The 19,143-nt window shown below is 43.1% G+C and overlaps 1 protein-coding gene across 1 annotated transcript in view; it reads left to right on the top strand.

Annotated features, from left to right (window-relative positions):
• Positions 1-965: 965 nt before the first annotated feature.
• The window catches only part of xylt2 (xylosyltransferase 2), a 41,744-nt gene continuing 23,566 nt past the window's right edge, over positions 966-19,143 (top strand). The window contains exon 1 of the mRNA XM_003217228.4: positions 966-1,407. Coding sequence (XP_003217276.3) covers positions 1,264-1,407 — 144 coding nt within the window. The 5' untranslated portion in view covers positions 966-1,263. The remainder of the gene's footprint in view (positions 1,408-19,143) is intronic.

Here is a 19,143-nt window from a genome sequence, read left to right as displayed (position 1 = left end):
AATCGGTTTTTGGTCAACTTTAGATTCGGTTTGGTTATATGGGGTGCTGATTCAGAAAATTGCATTGGATAGACCACATCAGCTCTGTGTTGTTGAAGGCTTTCATGGCCGGGATCACAGAGTTGTTGTGTGTTTTCCGGGCTGTATGGCCATGTTCCAGAAGCATTCTCTCCTGACGTTTAATCCACATCTATTGCAGGCATCCTCAGAGGTTGTGAGGGATACCTCTGAGGATGCCTGCCATAGATGTGGGCAAAATGTCAGGAAAGGATGCTTCTGGTTCTGGAATATGGCCATACAGCCCGGAAAACACACAACAACCCTACATCAGCTCTAGTTTTTTTATACAGAACATATACCATCCAGTAGTTGCCATCTGCTCGCCCACAGAAAATCATATTTAATAATCTAGAGCTGATTTTCTAAACATGTCTCGCGAACCATATTTTAGGTCTCACGGCCCACAGGTTGGGAACCACTGCTGTGGAATGACTGCAGCTTGACACCACTTGGAACTGCTGAGGCATCCTACGAGCTGTAGTGTGGCAAAAGGCGACCAATCTGGAAGAGAAGGCACAGGACCCTCTAAAACTACAACTCTCAGGCTGAAATAGCCTTGAGCCAGGGGAAGCCCAAATAGTCGTGTCGAACTGCACTCCTTCTGCTACACAGTCTGCACTTCTGCCTCCAGCACGGCTCGAAGGAAAACATTCCCCAGACAACGGGATTAAAGGGGAAAGGAGCCTTCCCCAAACCTCTGCGCAAGGGGATCCCCGGCACTTTGAACCGCAGCGCCTCTTTCTTTCTTTCCTTCCCAGCCCGGGCAAGACTGCAACTCCCATCATCCCTTGCCGGTGGGGGGAATGCGAAGGGGAGGGGGCTTGTTGCAGCCTGACACCTCTTGGGGAGAGGGGGGAGGGCACGTGACTCCTCCAATCCCCGTCACTCTTGTCTGGCTGAGCCTTGGGGCGCTTCTTCCCCAATTCATCCCCCTCGGTAGTTTCCTCCTGGGCGGGCGGGCGTGCGCGTCCTCGCGCCCTTTTCCGCGCCCTGCGTGCTCGCTCCCGCAGTCTGCGGGCTGGCTTGCTTAGCTCTCCTTCGTCTCTCTGTCTGTCTGTCTTTCTGTCCTTCCTTCCTTTCCCCTCTCTCTCTTCATCCACCCTCCCCTTGGGCTCCCCCTCCCCCCCCTCTCTGCCCTCACTGTTGCTCCCTCTCTTTCTCTCTCTTTCTCTCCTCGCCTCGCCTCTCCTGAAGCCGCTTGGCATGAAGATGGTGGCCAGCGTCCGGGTGCAGAAGCTGGTCCGCCGGTATAAGCTGGCGATCGCCACGGCGCTGGCCATCCTGCTCGTTCAGGCCCTGGTGGTGTGGAGCTTCAGCAGCCTGGAGGAGGAGGACGACCAGGGGGAGGTGAGCCGGGCCCGGGGGGGGGGGGGGGTTCAAGGCATGGGCGCTGCCGGGGGAGATGGGGCTGAGCGGGCCTTGGCGCCTCCTCGGGGCCCCAGGCTGCCTCTGTTGTGGAAGCAAGCAAGCAAGGAAGGAAGGCACGAAGAGACTTTCCCTTGCCCTTTGCCGTGGCCCCGTGCTGTGGATCCTGGGAGGCGCGCTCTCGCCGTCCCTGTCCACAGTGCCAGGCGTGCTGCTGGGACCCCCAGGCGACCACTCTCCGGGCCCCAGGGCAGCTGACGGGGGCCACTCTGCGTCCATACTCCTGTGCAGCAAGGCCGGGACGGGGGGCAGCCTCTCTCAGCGCGGCTCTAGGTCGAAGCCGTCTGCCATGGCATGGCGTCCCAGAAATCTCAGTCTTGGCAGCCTTTGAATTAAAATGTGAGAGAAGAAGGGTGCCCTGTGTCGTGCATTTCAAGAATGAAGGCTTGCTTCACGCAGCCCTGCTCTGGGCACGTTGTTCTGAGATCCAAGCTTGCTCCTGCTGCTGTGTGTGCACTCCACCAGTTCTCCCTAGAATCTGGAAACAATGTTATCAGGACTCTGTCAGAGATACCTCCAAGTTGATGCCTGGAACAAATGTGTCTGAAAACATTGTCATATTGTTTGAGATGGGGACAGGATGTTGTTGTGATCGAAGGCTGTCGTGGCAGGAATCACTGGGTTGCTGTGAGGATTCCGGGCTGTATGGCTATGTTCCAGAAGCACCTCTATGGCAGGCATCCTCAGAGGTTGTGAAGTATGTTGGAAACTAGGCAAGGGAGGTTTATATATCTCTGGAAGGTCCAGGGTAGAAACAATCAGGGCCCACTAACACCTCCCAACAAAGGATTCCCTCAGGCAGGAATCGGCCAGACCATAAAGCTGCAAGGCTTGTGGATTTCAGTGGCTTCTCTCTGTAGCCTGACATGGTGGTTATTAGAGTGGTCCAACATTTCTGTCTTTTCAAATAATATGCTTTGCCCAGGTTGGTTCATCAAGTGCTCTGCTGTGGTTGACTTCTCTGGTTGAATTAGTGTCCCGTGCCTTTCATGTTCTTTGATTTGTGTTCGGGCAATTCCCCCAGGCAGGAAGCAGCCAGGCTTTGAAGCTGCAAGGCCATTCAATGCTGATCAAGGTGATTAATTGCAACATTCACACTTGCCTCCAACAGACAAGAGTTCTTCCTCCCACCCTGGACCTTCCACAGATGTATAAACCCCACTTACCTAGTTTCCAATATATCTCACAACCTCTGAGAATGCCTGACATAGATGTGGGTGAAACATCAGGAGAAAATGCTTCTGGAACATGGTCATACAACCAGCAGTGTTTGAACCAGAGATTTTCTGTTGTGTGGGGCAAGGGGAGAAAATGTGTATTTTGCCGAGCAGTCATCCCTGCCTGATATCAGTGAAATGGATGGTGGGATATGAGATGGCATTAGGCCAAGATCCAAGAAGAGGCAGGAAGTGTTAAAAGACATTTTTCTTTAAACCAATATCCTCCAAATATGTCGGACTACAGTTCTCACTATCTTCAGCCAGCATGGAGCACAATGCTGCTGTCGGCGGGAGTGCACCAGATTTTGTAGAACTAAATTAATTGGTAAACTACATAAAGCTGATCCCACCAGGAATAAGTATTTTTAGGAGTGAAAACAGAAACACAGACCAGAGAGTTACATTTGTACACTGCCCAGTATACAGATGGTACCATGAAATGAACTCATTGACTGTAGAGGCATGTTTTTGTTATGGCACAGTAACAACTGTTCAGATTTTCAGTTTGGATTATAGCAGGATTCTGATTATTAAAAATCCCCAAATCCAAAAGGATGACATGCTGCAAGCAGGCAGCTTAGTTATGGATAGCAGGTATGAGATGTTTTGAGCAGTCACTGCATAGTGTGTGGAAGATATTGGCCTTTGAGCCCCAAGCCATACCTTAAAGCTGAGCAAGTGAGACAAAAGATTGGTACTCTCTTTCATATATATGAAGATAGGGTAATTTGTCCTGGACCACAATCTAGCCAACCTTCACCTTCAGAGGGCCATAGGAGCTGCATTTGAACAAGATTTCTAAGCTGTATCCCTTTTATTGTTTATAAACCACTTAGGGCCCCAGACTGGAAAGGGGGAATTTATGAATACACATAACAGCAAAGATGTCTGGAGAGCCACATCTTCCATCTGATGTTTTGGATGTCAGCTACCTGATTCCTTGGCCATTGATTATGCTGTTTGGGGCTTCTGAGAGTTGAAGCCCAAAAACAACTGGGAGGTCAGAAATTGGGAACCACTGGTGTAGGATATAACAGAATCATAGCATTAGAAGGAGTCTCATTGAGTCCAACCTCCTACTAAATGCATGATCTTCAGCTCTAGGCATCTTTGGCAGGTAGTTCCCCAGTCTCTTTTTGAAGATGTCTAGGCAAGACAATTGATCGTATTACTGGGCCACTCTTACTGTGAAGAAGTTCCGTCTAATGTTAATCTACCCTTCTGTCACTTCAAACCATTAGACCTGATCCTACCCGGTATGGCAACCCACTTGGACTGATCTGCTTTGATCCTTCTGTGTTGCCATTTTGTAGTTGAATGGCCAGCTTATATGGCCTTTTCCTACCCCACACAAAGCTTTTGAACGTGCATTGTTTTGGCCTCCCCTTGATCAACTTGTTAGTAATGCACATACCCTCTGTCTTCTCAAATGCAGGCTGGATTGTGATCAGAATACATGGTGTACCATTCACAATGTAAGTCAACATATCCAATTTGGGTTCATTTGAGAAAGGGAACTGAATGTGGGGCAGGGGAGAAGGAAGCCTACACCAGCAAACACTAAATCAGTCTTCTGACATACAATTTAAAATTTAAATTAACCATCAGTAAAATGTTAAAGTAGTATAGAGTGAACCCCTTCTGCTACCCTGTACTGTCCTGACCCTCGACAAATAGTTCACATGTATATAAGGCAGACCATGTATATAAAACAGGTCAAGGCCTTCCCCTGCCAACAGGCTTTTGGGGAAAGGTATGGGGAGGCTCTGGGGAGGGTGGGTGGGATTGGGGGAATATGAGTTCTAAAGGCCATTTTAATATAGTTGCTAAATTTTAATTCTGTTTTTACCACACTGTTATTATTTAATTGTTTTTTAACTTTTGTATTGCTCTTTTTAAACTGGTAGATAGATGTTAGCCTCTTTGAAGCCACAAGGGGAGAAAGGTGGGATATAAATAAATATAATAATATAAAGCTGGAATAAGTTTGATTTTAAAACCGAAAATGAAAGTGTCATCTGTTCACTGAATGTGTATTATGCAGCCTTGGAGTACCGTCCTATAACCTTTGAATTAATTTCTCAAGTAAGTTAGCCTGTATGATACTGATTCTCATTTACACAGCTAGAATTTGAATGATTTCCCTAGCAATCATCTTTGGGAGGTTTTTCAAAACCACACTGCCAGAGTCTTCTGACACAGAACATTGGATTTATATCTTGAGCTAGATTGACTATTTTTATGTAAGCTTTACTGTAACAGAAGAATTGTGTGGTTAGATGAACAAAGTCTGGCTCCACCACTGGAATCGTCAGCATGTGGCTAACATAGTGTGTGTTGTGGACTAAGTAGCAAGGGGATCCTTTTATTCTCTTTGGTTTGGAAAATCAGATGTTATGCATGTCTTAAGAATATGTTCCCTTAAAAATAGAAGCGAAACATCTTCTGAAACTTTCCACCCTTGTCCATAAATAGAAAGTACTTGGCTGACTAGCTGATCTCCTGGTTATATGGAGCTGGTCTAAGATATCTTGCTTTTTGAGGCAGAACAGCAAATGGCTCTTCCTTCCTTCTCCACCCCATGCAAAATCCCCCAAGCAACTTTTCAGTTATATTGCAACATGACCAGAATATTCCAAGTGTACCTCCACCCTTCCTGCCGATTAATATATAATGATAATCACAATAATGTTAAACAATCTGTTGCCTGAATTGGCATCTTCACCTTGCCTAATGGATGTTCTGGCCCTGGGATCTGTGAAAAAGAAATTCTTGGTGTATGTTTTTTCAGAATACGACACAGCAATTTTCCAAAAAGTTTGTGTGAGAATATAATCCCATCCGCAATTCAGGGGTGGTTGTGTCCAGCAGCTTTTCATGTTTTCATCTATGTCTTTTTGACGTAACACAGCTGGACAAGCCATACTGCCAAGACATAAACAACAGGACTCCTCTTCAAGAATATCTGCTGCTAAGTTTTATAGATGCAATAGTTTAAAAAGATTAATGTTGCTTGCAGGTAGAAACCAGAAATCAGATAAGGTAAACCAAAACTACAAGGACATGAAAATATTCTGTTGAGTTCTAAAAATGTCCTACTTTGTGGCTTTTGAAACAACTTTAAATGTTCAAGAAAAATGGCATAATGGAGCTTTCCTGGGACTTTCCCTTTAGAGGTGTAGGCCCTTTTTCTATGACATTCCAGCAGGGAAGTGGAGGGAGCTTCTGCCATATTTTTTAAAGATGCTGTGCAACTTCATTTGCTTTTTGCTACTATTTGCATGCCTCCTCATTCCCTGAATGTGCCACCACCAACTTTAAGCAGAATATTCTGGAGTTGTTCCTCCTCATTTGTTTTGTTTTTAATTGTTACAAATTTGCATAAAGAGATTTCTTAATGTGGAGTTCTTTTGTGATGTGTAGAAGCACTGTTTGGTTGTTGCATTCAGCAGGTTTGTGTGTGCTTCTAGAAGTATTTTCTAAATTTATTGTGTAAGCTTCCTAGCTTAAAGCAGCTGTTTTGGATCTGTTTTGTAGAAAGCTTCCTCTCGGTATCGGCTTCCTTTTGCCTGCCTTCCTAACTTCCTGAGTGTCTGTTTTTCAGAGAAAGCGTCTTGAAAGATAATAGGTTGTTGCTAAGTATAGAGAAATTGTTGCGGGGAGGTTGGAGGAGGAGGAAGAAGACCCAAGAGCTTCCAACTAAAGAATCAATACAAACTCTTAGTAAGAACTGTGGCCTTCTTATGCTAGAGTGGCAAGAAAATGGGCTTTTTAGAGCAAACCTTTGAAGTGTCTGTAAAAGAAGTAAGAGTTCAGATCTCAGCGTGGCCATGTTGAAATGAAAGGATATAGGTTTGCCAGTTGGAAAGGGCTGGCTTGTTCTTTTTGCTTCTCTCCCACCCCACACCTGCCTTGTCAAGCATATAGCAAAACTACACATAGAGGCAGACATTTACTTACAGGATTGCATAACTTGCCTGCACTTGTAGTTTCTACCTCCCTTGGGGTATAAATTGTACATGTGTGCATCATGAAAGCATTCTCTAGTACAAATTAGTCTTTGCTGGCATGTTGCAAACTGAATATATTGGGCTACAGTGGTGGCCATAATTGTTTCTGGGATTGTGTGAGTTGTAGTCAAACATAACTGGGAAGAGGTTAGTTTGGGAAAGCCTAAGATGAATAATAATTCCCAAAATGGTAATCCTGTGCACACAAGTCTCCATCAGAAAGAAGAATCACATAAACTCCAAAATACACTAATTTGAAAGTTAAGTCCTGTTGAAATCCCTGTGACATCTCTAAGTAAACATAGTTACAGTCCAGCAGCACTGATCTCAGGTACTCGAAACTTATCCAGATTGTATTGTTTACTTCCACCAAAATATCATTTCAGTGTTCCAACTGGGGAGAATAAGACACACCTCCATGAATGCTTAATATTAATCTTATTTATATCTGAGCTACCTCCCAAAGGGAAATTAAAACTTCATATCTATATTACATCTTCTTGCATACTGAGACACAGAAAATATTATAAAACTAAGAAAGAAATCCCATTTCAATTCAGTTGGCAGCAGAACTGCCGAGCCATTATTTGAAACTTATCTTATAGCCTCTATATTGGTTATACAATTTTGAGTTGTTGCTAATCTCTCATCATATTCCCCAGTTCACACATTTGGGAATGACCCAGTACATTTTGCTATCCTGAAGCAGAGCAACAAATCTCCTCCCACACACTCATAGCTGAGCATAACCACAGATAGTCAAATTATGTAAAGCCCTGACAAACTTGGAAACTGGGCTACTTGACAAATCATTTTCTTTGATAGACCTCATGTTCTTGTGGGAGACCTTTCTGGTCACAATTGACCTATAGATAGCCATTTGAGGGCAACCTGGAAGCAGGCCTTCTCCTTCCTTTTGGAATCCACACATTCTGATATTTGGGAGATATCAGTTGTGGCGTGTGGTGGCTGTTCTTATATATCTTCAAGTTATTTAACTTATGGAGACCCTTGGACGAATTATCATGGGTTTCTTGGCAAATTTGTTCAGAGTGGGCTTGCTAAGAGAATGATTTGTCCATGGACACCCACTGAGTTCCACGGTAGACTGCGGATTTGAACCAGGTTTGTAGTCCAACTCTCAAACTACTGAACCACAGCAGCTCTGTAGCATGTGGCAGCCTTCTACTAAATAGCAATTTCTTCACCCAGGTTTTTCCAGGTGAGCTGTTTGTCTCTAATTGCTCAGAGGAATTATTAAAAATTAATATTAGTGTATAAAGGAAGTAGATAGAAACTGAAATAAAATACTGTAACTTGGTACCTGAAGCAGCAAACCCCCCAAAATATGTGCCCCCCTCCCTTGTTTCCCTTTCATGTCCACCCAACCTGATTGCCAAAGATGGCCACCTCATTTCACTTCATAGCAGGGCTGGCCTACAAGCGTCCCCTTTGAGCTCTAGCCTTCTTCCTGCATGTAAAATCAGAGGACGATATTTAGCTTCTTCTGCAGTCTGCAAATGAACTGCAGTCCTGAAGGGTGTTGATACTATAAAAGTAAATGGTTGGAACATTAATTTGTCTAGTCATTGGAGGTATTTGACCATGACGGTAGAGAAGCCATTTCTTCATCACAGTGACAAGGAAGGAGGAAAATGTGTATATTTGTTTCATTTTTTGTTCTGTTAGTCATGTTGGATGTTTCCTTATTTATGCTCCTGAACACTAGAATTGGGAATCAGAAAGAGAGTGGGATTTTAGCACATTGGCTACAACTGTAGTTCATTGGCGATGGCATATATTTTGTATGCAAAAGTTCTGATCTCGGCTTCAGTATCATTAGCTAGAGCCTTCACATCTGTGCTTGGGATCAAGTCAGTTACTATTGTTTTCTCATATAGTTTCCTTTTTAGTTTCTGACAATAAGTGGGCCATAGAATGTGGTATTTGTTTTCAGACCATAACCTGAGACCTGGAAATCTGGTGTTACCATTCTTGTACTGATGGATGTGGGGAATGATATCTGAAAAAAACTGGCAGTGACTGCTAATGTCACAGAAATTAGATCTGTGAACACTTGTGGTGGTCAAAGGGGAGGATACAACTACATCTGGCCTTCCACATTTGCAGGTTTAATTTTTGCAGATTGATTATTTGAGGATTTGATTACTATGGTCTCTTTAGAAATCTGTAGGAACATCCTAGAGAGCCCTAGAGAGGTTTTTGCTTTGTTAAAAATAGCACTTTTGTCCACTATTCCCCACTTTTTCAGGGGATCAGGCGCTCTTACCCCTGCAAAAGTGGAGGGCACACTGTATTTTAAGTGAACCAATTCCATGGTTAGGGCTAGACACTGGCAAAGTTACTTGTCCAAGCTCATCTGGCATATTGAGTTAGCATGGTTTGTGCTTGTTCAAGACTTGGAGAACCCCCTTCCATTGTTGCAGGGAACAGACTACAACTGATTTCTGTGATTAGCAAACAGCTTGAACCTCCTGCTTTTGCTGTGCCCAGAGTCAATTCCAGCAGCGAGGAGCTCTGTTATTGTTTCCTGTGCGCTAGTTTCCATATCCCCACAGCTGATCTCAAGGGACCTGTTCCAGATCTTGACAGGGTTATGCTGACCCTTGGCTGGCAATGCAACTCTTTTCTTCTTTGCCCACACTCAGTCTTTAACAATGTGTTCCTCTTCTGGGTACCATGTGTCTTTTCTCCCCTCCCTCCTAAACAAATTCACACTGCTGTAAGGGCTTACACTTTGTAACAGAAATAAAGACATTGGAAAGAGCAGGTGTATTCACAGTGATAGTTCTGCAAGCCATCAGCTGCTGCTCTGTGGTGAATTTCCAGGATACTATGGGAATGCAAGTAGCAATATGGAACAAATATAGGTCCAGTTCCTGTCATGCTGGGTAAAAAGATGTGTAACAGAGAGCCCAAGAAGTACTCTGAGTGTTAGACTATGAAGCACTGGATTAAAGAGCCAGGTTCAAATCCAACTTGGCCATAAATGTCCCTGAGTGGATCTTAGGCCAGCCACACTTTTTCCAACTGACTTTGCAGGATTGTTGACAAGATAAAGGTGAGGAGGTAAACAATGGAAACTTCCTTGAGCTATTTGAAGGACAATCAGGATGTTACTAACAAAAAATCAATGTATGCACTTAGTACACATTTATGTATGCTTTAGTTTATCTTTTGACAAGGCTGAGGATACAGTCAGCTTTCTGCATTTGTGGATTTGGCATCCACAAATTCAACCATCCACAGTTAGAACATATTTTTAAATATTAAATTTACAAAAAGCAAACCTTGACTTTGCCATTTTATATGAGGGAAACGGTTTCGCTACAGCGTTGCATATAATGAGGCTTGAGCATCCACAGACTTTGGTTTTCACAGGGGTTCTTCGAATGAAGGAGGGTGACTAAAATGATCAAGGGCCTGGAGAACAAGCCCTATGAGAAGCGGCTTAAAGAGCTGGGCATGTTTAGGCTGCAGAAGAGAAAGCTGAGAGGAGACATAATAGCCATGTATAAATATGTGAGGGAAAGTCATAGGGAGGAGGGAGCAAGCTTGTTTGCTGCTGCCCTGCAGACTAGGAACAATGCCTTCAAACTACAGGAAAGGAGATTCCACCTGAACATTAGGAAGAACTTCCTCACTGTGAGGGCTGTTCTGCAGTGGAACTCTTTGCCCTGGACTGTGGTGGAGGCTCCTTCTTTGGAGGCTTTTAAGCAGAGGCTGGATGACCATCTGTCGGGGGTGCTTTGAATGTGATTTTTCTGCTTCTTGGCAGGGGGTTGGACTGGATGGCCCATGAGGTCGGGTTCTATGAAACCGCAGCAGATACCAAGGGCCCACTGTAGGTATTTGTACATAATCTACAGTTCTCCATCTAATCTTGCTGTTTTGGAAGCTCTACGTCAGTGGTTCTCAACCTGGGGGTCCCCAGGTGTTTTGGCTTACAACTCCCAGAAATCCCAGCCAGTTTACCAGCTGTTAGGATTTCTGATAGTTGAAGGCCAAAACATCTGGGGACCCACAGGCTGAGAACCACTGCTGTAAGTGAATCATGGAATAGGCCATTTTCTAATTGTTTTCGTATGATTTAGGATAGGTTTGTGCCTGTAGTTAGAAAAGCGTATGGGATTTACTTAGAACTTAGAACAGTGGTTCTCAACCTGTGGGTCCTCAGAAACCACTGACCTAGGATCCTTTTCAGAACTGTTTATTGTAAGATCACATGGTCCATAAGAGTTATACTTCTGTCCCAGTGTTAGCTATTACCTAGGTAACACATCTTTATTACTGTGTGTCTTTGGTTATATTCAAATAGGTTGTACCTCTCTCACAAAATTAATGGGAGAAACCTGTCTGCCAGTTTAACCAGGCTTTCAAGACAACAGGCACGAACATGAAAAGAAATGCTCTTTCGTGTGGAGAAATCAAAATGCCTTATAGTTCACTTGACTGGAAGTGGCAGAGCAACAAGAATCCTTAATGTTAGTGAATTAATCACTTGCAGCACTGTTCCAGAGGGTTTCTGAACATTTTTTTGTTTTTAAAGTATTGTCACTGGTTTTGTAAAATTCACACATGATTTTTCAGTTCCCTGTAAACAGAGCAGTTAGGTATTTTTATGTTATTAAAATTAAATTATAATTAAAATCTATCTCTTCCAACAAATCTACCCAGTGAATTTTAAACTATGAATTTTATATTTACATTTTATTAGTATTGATGTTTTAATCTTTGTTCTGTGTTTTTAATATATGCATGTTTATGGTCCTTTGTTTTATCTATATATTTTAACTATGTTGTAGCCTGCCTCAAATTGTGAGGAGAGGCGGGTAACAAATACAATTTGTTGTTGTTTGACACACAACCCTATTGATAGAATCATAGAATCATAGAGTTGGAAGAGACCTCACGGGCTATCCAATCCAACCCCCTGCTAAGAAGCAGGAAAACCACATTCAAAGTACCCCTGACAGATGGCCATCCAGCCTCTGCTTAAAAGCCTCCAAAGAAGGAGCCTCCACCACACTCCGCAGAAGAGAGTTCCAAATAGCTTTCACAGTTAGGAAGTTCTTCCTAATGTTCTGGTGGAATCTCCTTTCCTGAAGTTTGAAGCCATTGTTTTGTGTCCTAGTCTGCAGGGCAGCAGAAAACAAGCTTGCTCTCTCCTCCCTATTTTGTGTGTGTGTGTGTGTGTGTGTGTGTGTGTGTGTGTGTGTGTGTGTCAGGAGCAACTTGAGTCGCTTCTGGAGTGAGAGAATTGGCCATTTGCAAGGACGTTGCCTAGGGGACGCCCAGATGTTTTGATGTATTTACCATCCTTGTGGGAGGCTTCTCTCATGTCCCCGCATGGAGCTGGAGCTGATAGAGGGAGCTCATCTGCACTTTCCCGGGTGAGAGTCAAACCTGGCAGCCTTCAGGTCAGCAACCCAACCTTCAAGTCACAAGGCTTTAGCCCTCTACGCCATTGGGGGCTCCTATGGGTCTACTACACTGACAACATAATGGTGCTAACTCCATTATATGACAGTGTAGATTCAGCCTTGGTTGGTATAGGGCTTATTGCCTTTTGCAAATAGATGAAGTTAAGATCACAACAGCAATCGTGGAATTGGTTGCACAACTGTGAGGTCCAAGACAACTTTGCTGGCTTATACAGGTATTCTCACAGTTAGTGAAGTCAGGGTATTCCTGGGCATGATTTCTTTAACAGACATTTTGCCACAAGAGGATGAAACAACAAGGGAAGAATGGGAGTATGCATTTCAACATGTTTCAACAAACCTTTTGTTTAAAATTAACAACATTCACTTGTGAAATTAAATAGTCCAGGTAGCCTTGCAAAAGTAAATACAATATTGTGAACCTTCTAGACACCATTTGAAGGCTTTTTGCAAAATGCAGCTAGGGGTAACTTTTCTTATGATTTCCATTTTGGTGGCCAAACTTTCAGATATATAGTTTTTTGAACATGCAGAGTTATTCCTGGAAGGCAGCTTTATCTGTTCTCTCCATTTTCCTCGGTGTCATTGATCAGTAATAGATTCTGGAAGTAACTTCTATTTTCCTAGCCTGTTGGATGAAGGCGCACACAGTGTCATTAGCTGAACAGTTATGTCCCAGATTGAGATTTATTGCTTGTTACCTGTGAACTTGCATTTACATGTCACTGAACTTGGAAAGGATCTTTTCCCCATGTTCTTGCTTCTGGGTCACAAATAGGAGATATTACTCAGCTTTGGCAAAGCCTACCAAAGGATTTTTAGTTATCATTCTAGGTTACTATTCTTAAAAGTTGAGTCAACTGAAACTGCGGATAAATAATTGCTGTATACTGATGTGCTATGGTTTGCTCAGTGCCCAAGATTGATCTGAGCATTACAGGAAATTACAGGAAAAAAAATGAGAAACTTGATCTTGGCATCATAGAGACTGTACCGCAGTTTTGTCTTAAGAGTATGTGTGCTGCATGTGTAAGGCAATCCCTTCTAGACTCCTTGGACTGACCTTTTGGTTATAAAACAGGTGAATTATCTTTCCTAGAAGCTTCCAAGAGAAGCCATTCACCTTTTATACAAAGTAAAGGCCCCTTTCTTTACTGTTCAACATTTTAAATGCATATCTTTTAAAACCAGAAGTGAACTTCTGACTCTTTTTGTTTCTGACTCCCAAAAGGCCCGGGGCAGAAAAATGGCCCAGGAGCTGCTGCAAGTTGTCCAACCCTGATTCAATGAAATCTGAATTACATTTCTGGTAATCTTACAAAGACTTCCACTTGTATAGAAAAAATATTTTCGGGGACTACAACTCCTAGATTTCCCAGATAGCACATGCAGTAGCTATGCTGCCAAGGGGATTCTAATTCCATCTGAAGGAACTTGTCCAGTTTTTACACTTTAGAGATGTGCTGCTTTCAATTATACCTTTGTTTGGTTGACTGACTTAGGTCCCGAATGAGCCCAGTTCAAATGTAATTGCCAAGAAGGCAAATAAAATGTCAACATGTTGGCTGAGAGATGTGGTCAAGCCAACAACATGGCTGAGCAGGGAGAACCATCTGGACACAGACCCTGGCATATCTTACATTGCATATGGGCAATAGAGGTACTAGGTGTGTTGAGGTCTTCCTCAGTGAGTGTTTTTACCTCTAACACTGCCTGCCTTCACTCTTTAGTAGATGGGCCAGAGTGCAGCTAAAGTGGTAATGAGAAGAATATGCAGGCTCTGTCTCAGTGATCAAAACAACCCATAAGATCGAGCAAAAAGTAGAAATTGGGAAGAAATTTGTTCTCCGTGCTCCATGTTTGAGCAGAAGGGATTGCACTGACCCTGTGCAGCAATTAGGAGGCACTGAGTCTAGTAGCTGGCAGTTGAAGAAAGCACTGGGACAGGATGGATGCACTTCCCTCGTCATGATTTGAATGAAGAGCTCCTTCTGGGAGAAAAAGATCATCTGCCACCGTGCTTTGCAGTCAACATTTAGGAACTTGCCCCGAATGCTGAAGCCTTGCACATTATGAGTGGGGGCAGCAGACTGGGGTTTGTTGGCTTGTTTTTGACAGCTTGCCTCTCCTTCTTTGTCTTGTCATTTGCTCAATCCAGGTTGAGTGCTGGGGAGAACATATTTGTCCTGAAGGGCATCTTCATTTGGAAGGATGATGCAGCAGGCTTGAGAGCGGGAGGGGAGGTGGGATGTGCAGAAAAGAAAGGGAGGCACATGCACAGATGCTGCAGGGAGTTTAAATCTCAGAGTAAACAAAATACCTTTGCTTCAGAGAAGGGGAAGGTGTATATGGAGGGGATGGATGAGATACAGAGGACAATTTCTTCCAGACTGCAGGCTCTTGCCATGTCTTGGGAGGCTCTTTGCTCTCCCAACCTGTGACTGAAGCCAAACTCTTTCCTTTCCAAACTAAGGAAAGCATTTCCTTCCTCCTTCTGGTGCCTAGATGATCCTATTAGGGATGCATGAATTGGAACATGAAAGAGAACTTCCCTTCTTTGCCCATCTCCTTCCTCATCTCTCACCTCCTGAGTGGGAGAAAACAGGTTTATAAGTCCCCAAACAGATGGCTCAGCTTGGTGACTAATGAGCTGTTATCTCTGCTTGTTCTGGTCTCTCTCTAGCATGCTTGCCATAAGTGGGAACCCAGGGAAGTTTTTGATCCTCACTTGCATTTTGTCTTCTTCAAAACAGAGCTGCTGATTTTAGACAAAAGCAGTTGGGTAAATCTAGCTGACCGCTGACTGTCAGGGCATGTGCAAAAATGGGAAAGGTTAGGTAGCACAAATGGTGTGGCCCTGGGCTGGCCCTAGGTGGGCATTTTTAATAGCTCCAAATGCCAGCTTATGCAGCAGGTTCACCTTTAGCTGGTTGGCTTCTTTCCTGGTTTTGCAAACTCTAGCCTCTGTTAGGGTTGCATATTCTGGGGTCAATGAACCTCAGAGTTTGCCCTAAGCTGTTTGGCCTGAAACAGTGGTGATCAATCAACCAAGCAACTCTGCTATGTCTCAGCATAATACTCTTTTCCTGTGACTTTCTTCCTTCCTAGATGAGAATAGAGAATAAGGTGAAAATAGACATCTGATTCCCACAAGACTGTCTTCTGAGGTTATGCAAAGAATTTACTGAGGCTACAGAAACTGAACTAAAGGATTGCCACAAACTGGCCAGTCCTGTGCCTAATGGTATATATCCCAGCAGTATCCCTTTTTTAAAGGGGGGATCAATCTAGTGGGAAGCCAAATTGTAGAAGTGGGTGATCACCCCAGCTATCTCCTAGAAATCAACTTGGGATGCAGCTATAGGCTTCGTGAGCCCTGTTGGATGTCCTAACCAGCTCAACAGCATAATTGTAACTGAGGTTTTCTGAATAATTATATTTGTTCCCTGGTCACACTGATGATGCACATCCAGAATGACATGGCGACTGAGGCTGTGTTCATGTGAACAGGCTGGCCTGAGGGTTTATTACAGATTAGCATCCTTATTTTGCAAGTGTTTGCATCAAGGCAGAGCAGGGAGGGGATATCTCAAGCGTAAACAAATTCCTGTAGAAATCATATTTGGTTTTAAACGACTTGACACTTTAGAGTAATGTGTTCTGATTGCTACACATGAGTGCTGTGTTCATGAGTGCTGTTACCGTCATGGAAATTACTACCATCACCCATTTTCAATTAAATGGCTATTTTTACGCATACATGGAAACATTTTCAATTGGAACACAATGTGTCCATAGTGCTATGAGGAAGAAGGACAAAAATTGCGGAAAACCCAGCTAAAAACTGAGGCTGAGGTGAAGGCAGAAAAACTGTGGATGAATCCAAAATGTATTCAAGCAACCCTTTTACTTCTTTGGACATGTAGTATTATGAACTGAAGATTTGTTGTTGTTGTGTGCCCTCAAGTTATTTCCAATTTATGGTGACCCTAAGGTGACTTTATCGGGGGGGGGGGGGGGGGGGGGGGTTCTCGGACTAGGAATCTGTGTTGCCAAAGGTCACCCAGTACGTTTCCATGACTGATTGGGGAATCGAACCCTGGTCTCCAGAGTCCTTATCCAATACTAAACCATTATACCATGCTGGCTCACATGAATTGAAGCTGGAAGGGTGTAAAACGCAAACTGTGTTGCAATCAATTGTTATTAGATGAAAACATAGGTGAAAGCCTGGAACTGTTTACCTATTTGGCAGTTAACTGGTTGCAACTTTACACTAAGCCTGACAGTTTCAATTAAAGCCTCCAGTGCTGTCCACTTACATTGTCCAAAACTGGTGGGGAACCCCCTTTTCCCATCTGTAGACTGAATTCCAGTTTGGGAGCTATTTTCCAGCAATGGGTGGGGCCAAAGTGGTGGGACTTCATGTAATTCTTACATATTTGGACACTTTGCCCAACAAATATATGACTCAAACGTCAGTTTCTGTAAACCTACTCACAATGCTGATCAGAGATAAGAACAAAGTTTCCATGCACTGTGCTGGAAAAGATGTTTTGGACTCAAAGCTCTTTCAGTCCAGGAACACAATATGAATGATGGTATATTGAACAGCTTGGAACAGGGATGGGCAGGGCTTGTGAAAGGAGTTTGAATTGAAAAAGTTGCTGAAATTTCATGAATTTGGTTTGCTGATGGGGTTGAAAACCTAAATGGTAGAGAACCTTTTTTCTTCATGATGTAGCATTTGCCCTATATGTGTGAAGAGACAGTGGGCGAGGATGTCTGACTCGCATCGCTGGACAGCATGCTCATGTGAGGAGAATACCCCCACCCTTCTTTCCACATTCTCTGGAAATCTCCTTAATTTCTGCAGCCAGACTTTGTCTTGCCTCCAAAAATAGTGCTGTCTCCTTTACTTCTTTCCTTCTGCTTGGATGATTGCTTATTAAAAGCTATATAGCTTCAACCAAGCTTAATGCAGTTATTGGGATGGAAAAAGACTCTGAGGGAAACTGGGGCTGGGGGGGACTCAAGCCACAAATTCAAATCTGGTCCACCCTTGCTGTTACAGCACTCTAAATTTATCCAGGATATAGAAAATATCTTGGAAGGGGTGACAGCTTTGTTCCACTTATCTCAGCATTCACACAACAATTTCTTCCAGATGTAAATAGTATTATACCAGAATCATCCTCTTTCCTATCCCTCCCATATCTTTAGCCATTGATGTACTGTCTGTGGCAGATCACAGTTAGCTTTTCCATTAACTGCTTGTCATATGCAAGTGTTTCTAGAAAAAATGGAGGCTTTTCTGGTGGGTGATAAGATAAGGTGTCCATCAGTTGTCACTTTGTGCTGATTTTTAACCTAGTAATGTGCTTACGACAGCCAGAATGCTATAGTGGTTTTGTTACTGGACTAGGATTCTGGAGATGGGCTCAAATCCCATAGAAACATACTGCATGACATTGGACAAGTCACACTCTCAGTTCAGAGAAAGGCAGTGGAACACCCCTCTGAACAAATCATTTCAAGAAAATCTTGTGATAGGTTTGCCGTAGAGTTGTCATAACTCAGAAACAACTTAACGGAATACAACAACAAAATGTGCCTATATTGGATCAGGTGATCAAATGGCCATCAGGGCCATATTCAAGCAAGAGAGAGAACAAGATGGAAAAAAATCCTTTAATTTTTTTGAAACAAATTTCTTGTTTTGATCATACCTTCTAACTCAGTGGTTCCCAACCTGTAGGTCCCCCGTTGTTATGGCCTTCATTCAACTCCCAGATGTTCATCAGCTGGTAAACTGTCTGGGATTTCTGTGAGTTATAGGCCAAAACATCTGGGGACCCACAGGTTGAAAACCACTGTGATCTAACTTGATTTTTTACCAATAAAATAAACCCTATTTTAAGGGTGAGAACTTGAAAGTGGTATAATCACAAGTTTAGAAGCTCATTCAAATATCATTCCTTGCAGGGATTTGGAAAGGCTTGTCCCTCCAGATAATGTTGGATTACAAGTTTTGTGATTGCATCATAGTCTGTACTCGCTAAAGCTGATGAGAGTTGCAGTCCTAAAATACCTGCAGGGACAACCTTTTTCAACTCTGACTTTCTGGTTTGGTAGTACTGGGCGAAGAAGGAAAGACTTGCATGTGTAGATGGTGGATGTAACAGATCTTGCATATAGGGTGTTTTCCATAGATATTTTTCTGATGGAGTCCTCTCAGCAGATGTAAATAGTTCATTGGAGGAAAGAAAAGATACAAATAAAATAAATAGTTGGCTAAACTATAAGAAAAGAGATAGTCTTTAGGTGAGTTCATTTCTGGCACTGCTACGTTTTAGTACTAAACGTGCCACATTGGAATCTCCTCCAGGTATTCTTAAACCAGTCAAACAGCTTTGCTGTCTCTAAAATGTATGTAGACAAGCCTGTTCCTGTGAGCAAACATGAGCAGCAGAATGAGGATTGGAGAACTGGGGTAGGTTCATTATGAAAGTTATCCCTAGTTCAATTTAGTAGTGTACAAACATAATACGGGAAAGTGGAAGCTTTCTGGTAAAACAGTGAAAACTTATTTATCAAGCGCACTTCACACTGCAAAATGAAGTGTGCTTGACCATAGGTCAGCCTGCAAGCTGTGTCAAATCCAGCCAATTTCATTGATGAGAGGGAATTTCAGCTCCTCTAGTGCTAGAAAAGAAAGTCTGCATACAATCCCATGAAAAAATGGATTGTAGGAAGTGTTTTCACCATGGTGGCTCTTCGTGTTACAAGGGCTTTTAGAAAAATACTACCATGAATAAGACAGTTAAAAGATGTTTTAAAAATATTTTAAAGTATAGACAGCACTGTAGAGAGGATTAATTTGCTGCTATTTACCTAAAATGGGTACTAATTAGCAATCTAAATAAGGATTCTTGCCAAAATGAGGCCACCAATGTGTGAGAT

The sequence above is a fragment of the Anolis carolinensis genome, chromosome 2 (genome assembly GCF_035594765.1).
Source record: "Anolis carolinensis isolate JA03-04 chromosome 2, rAnoCar3.1.pri, whole genome shotgun sequence".
Taxonomy (NCBI): Eukaryota; Metazoa; Chordata; class Lepidosauria; order Squamata; family Dactyloidae; genus Anolis; species Anolis carolinensis.
The sequence above is the reverse complement of the archived record's forward strand: the minus strand, read 5'-3'. Positions and strand labels throughout refer to the sequence as shown.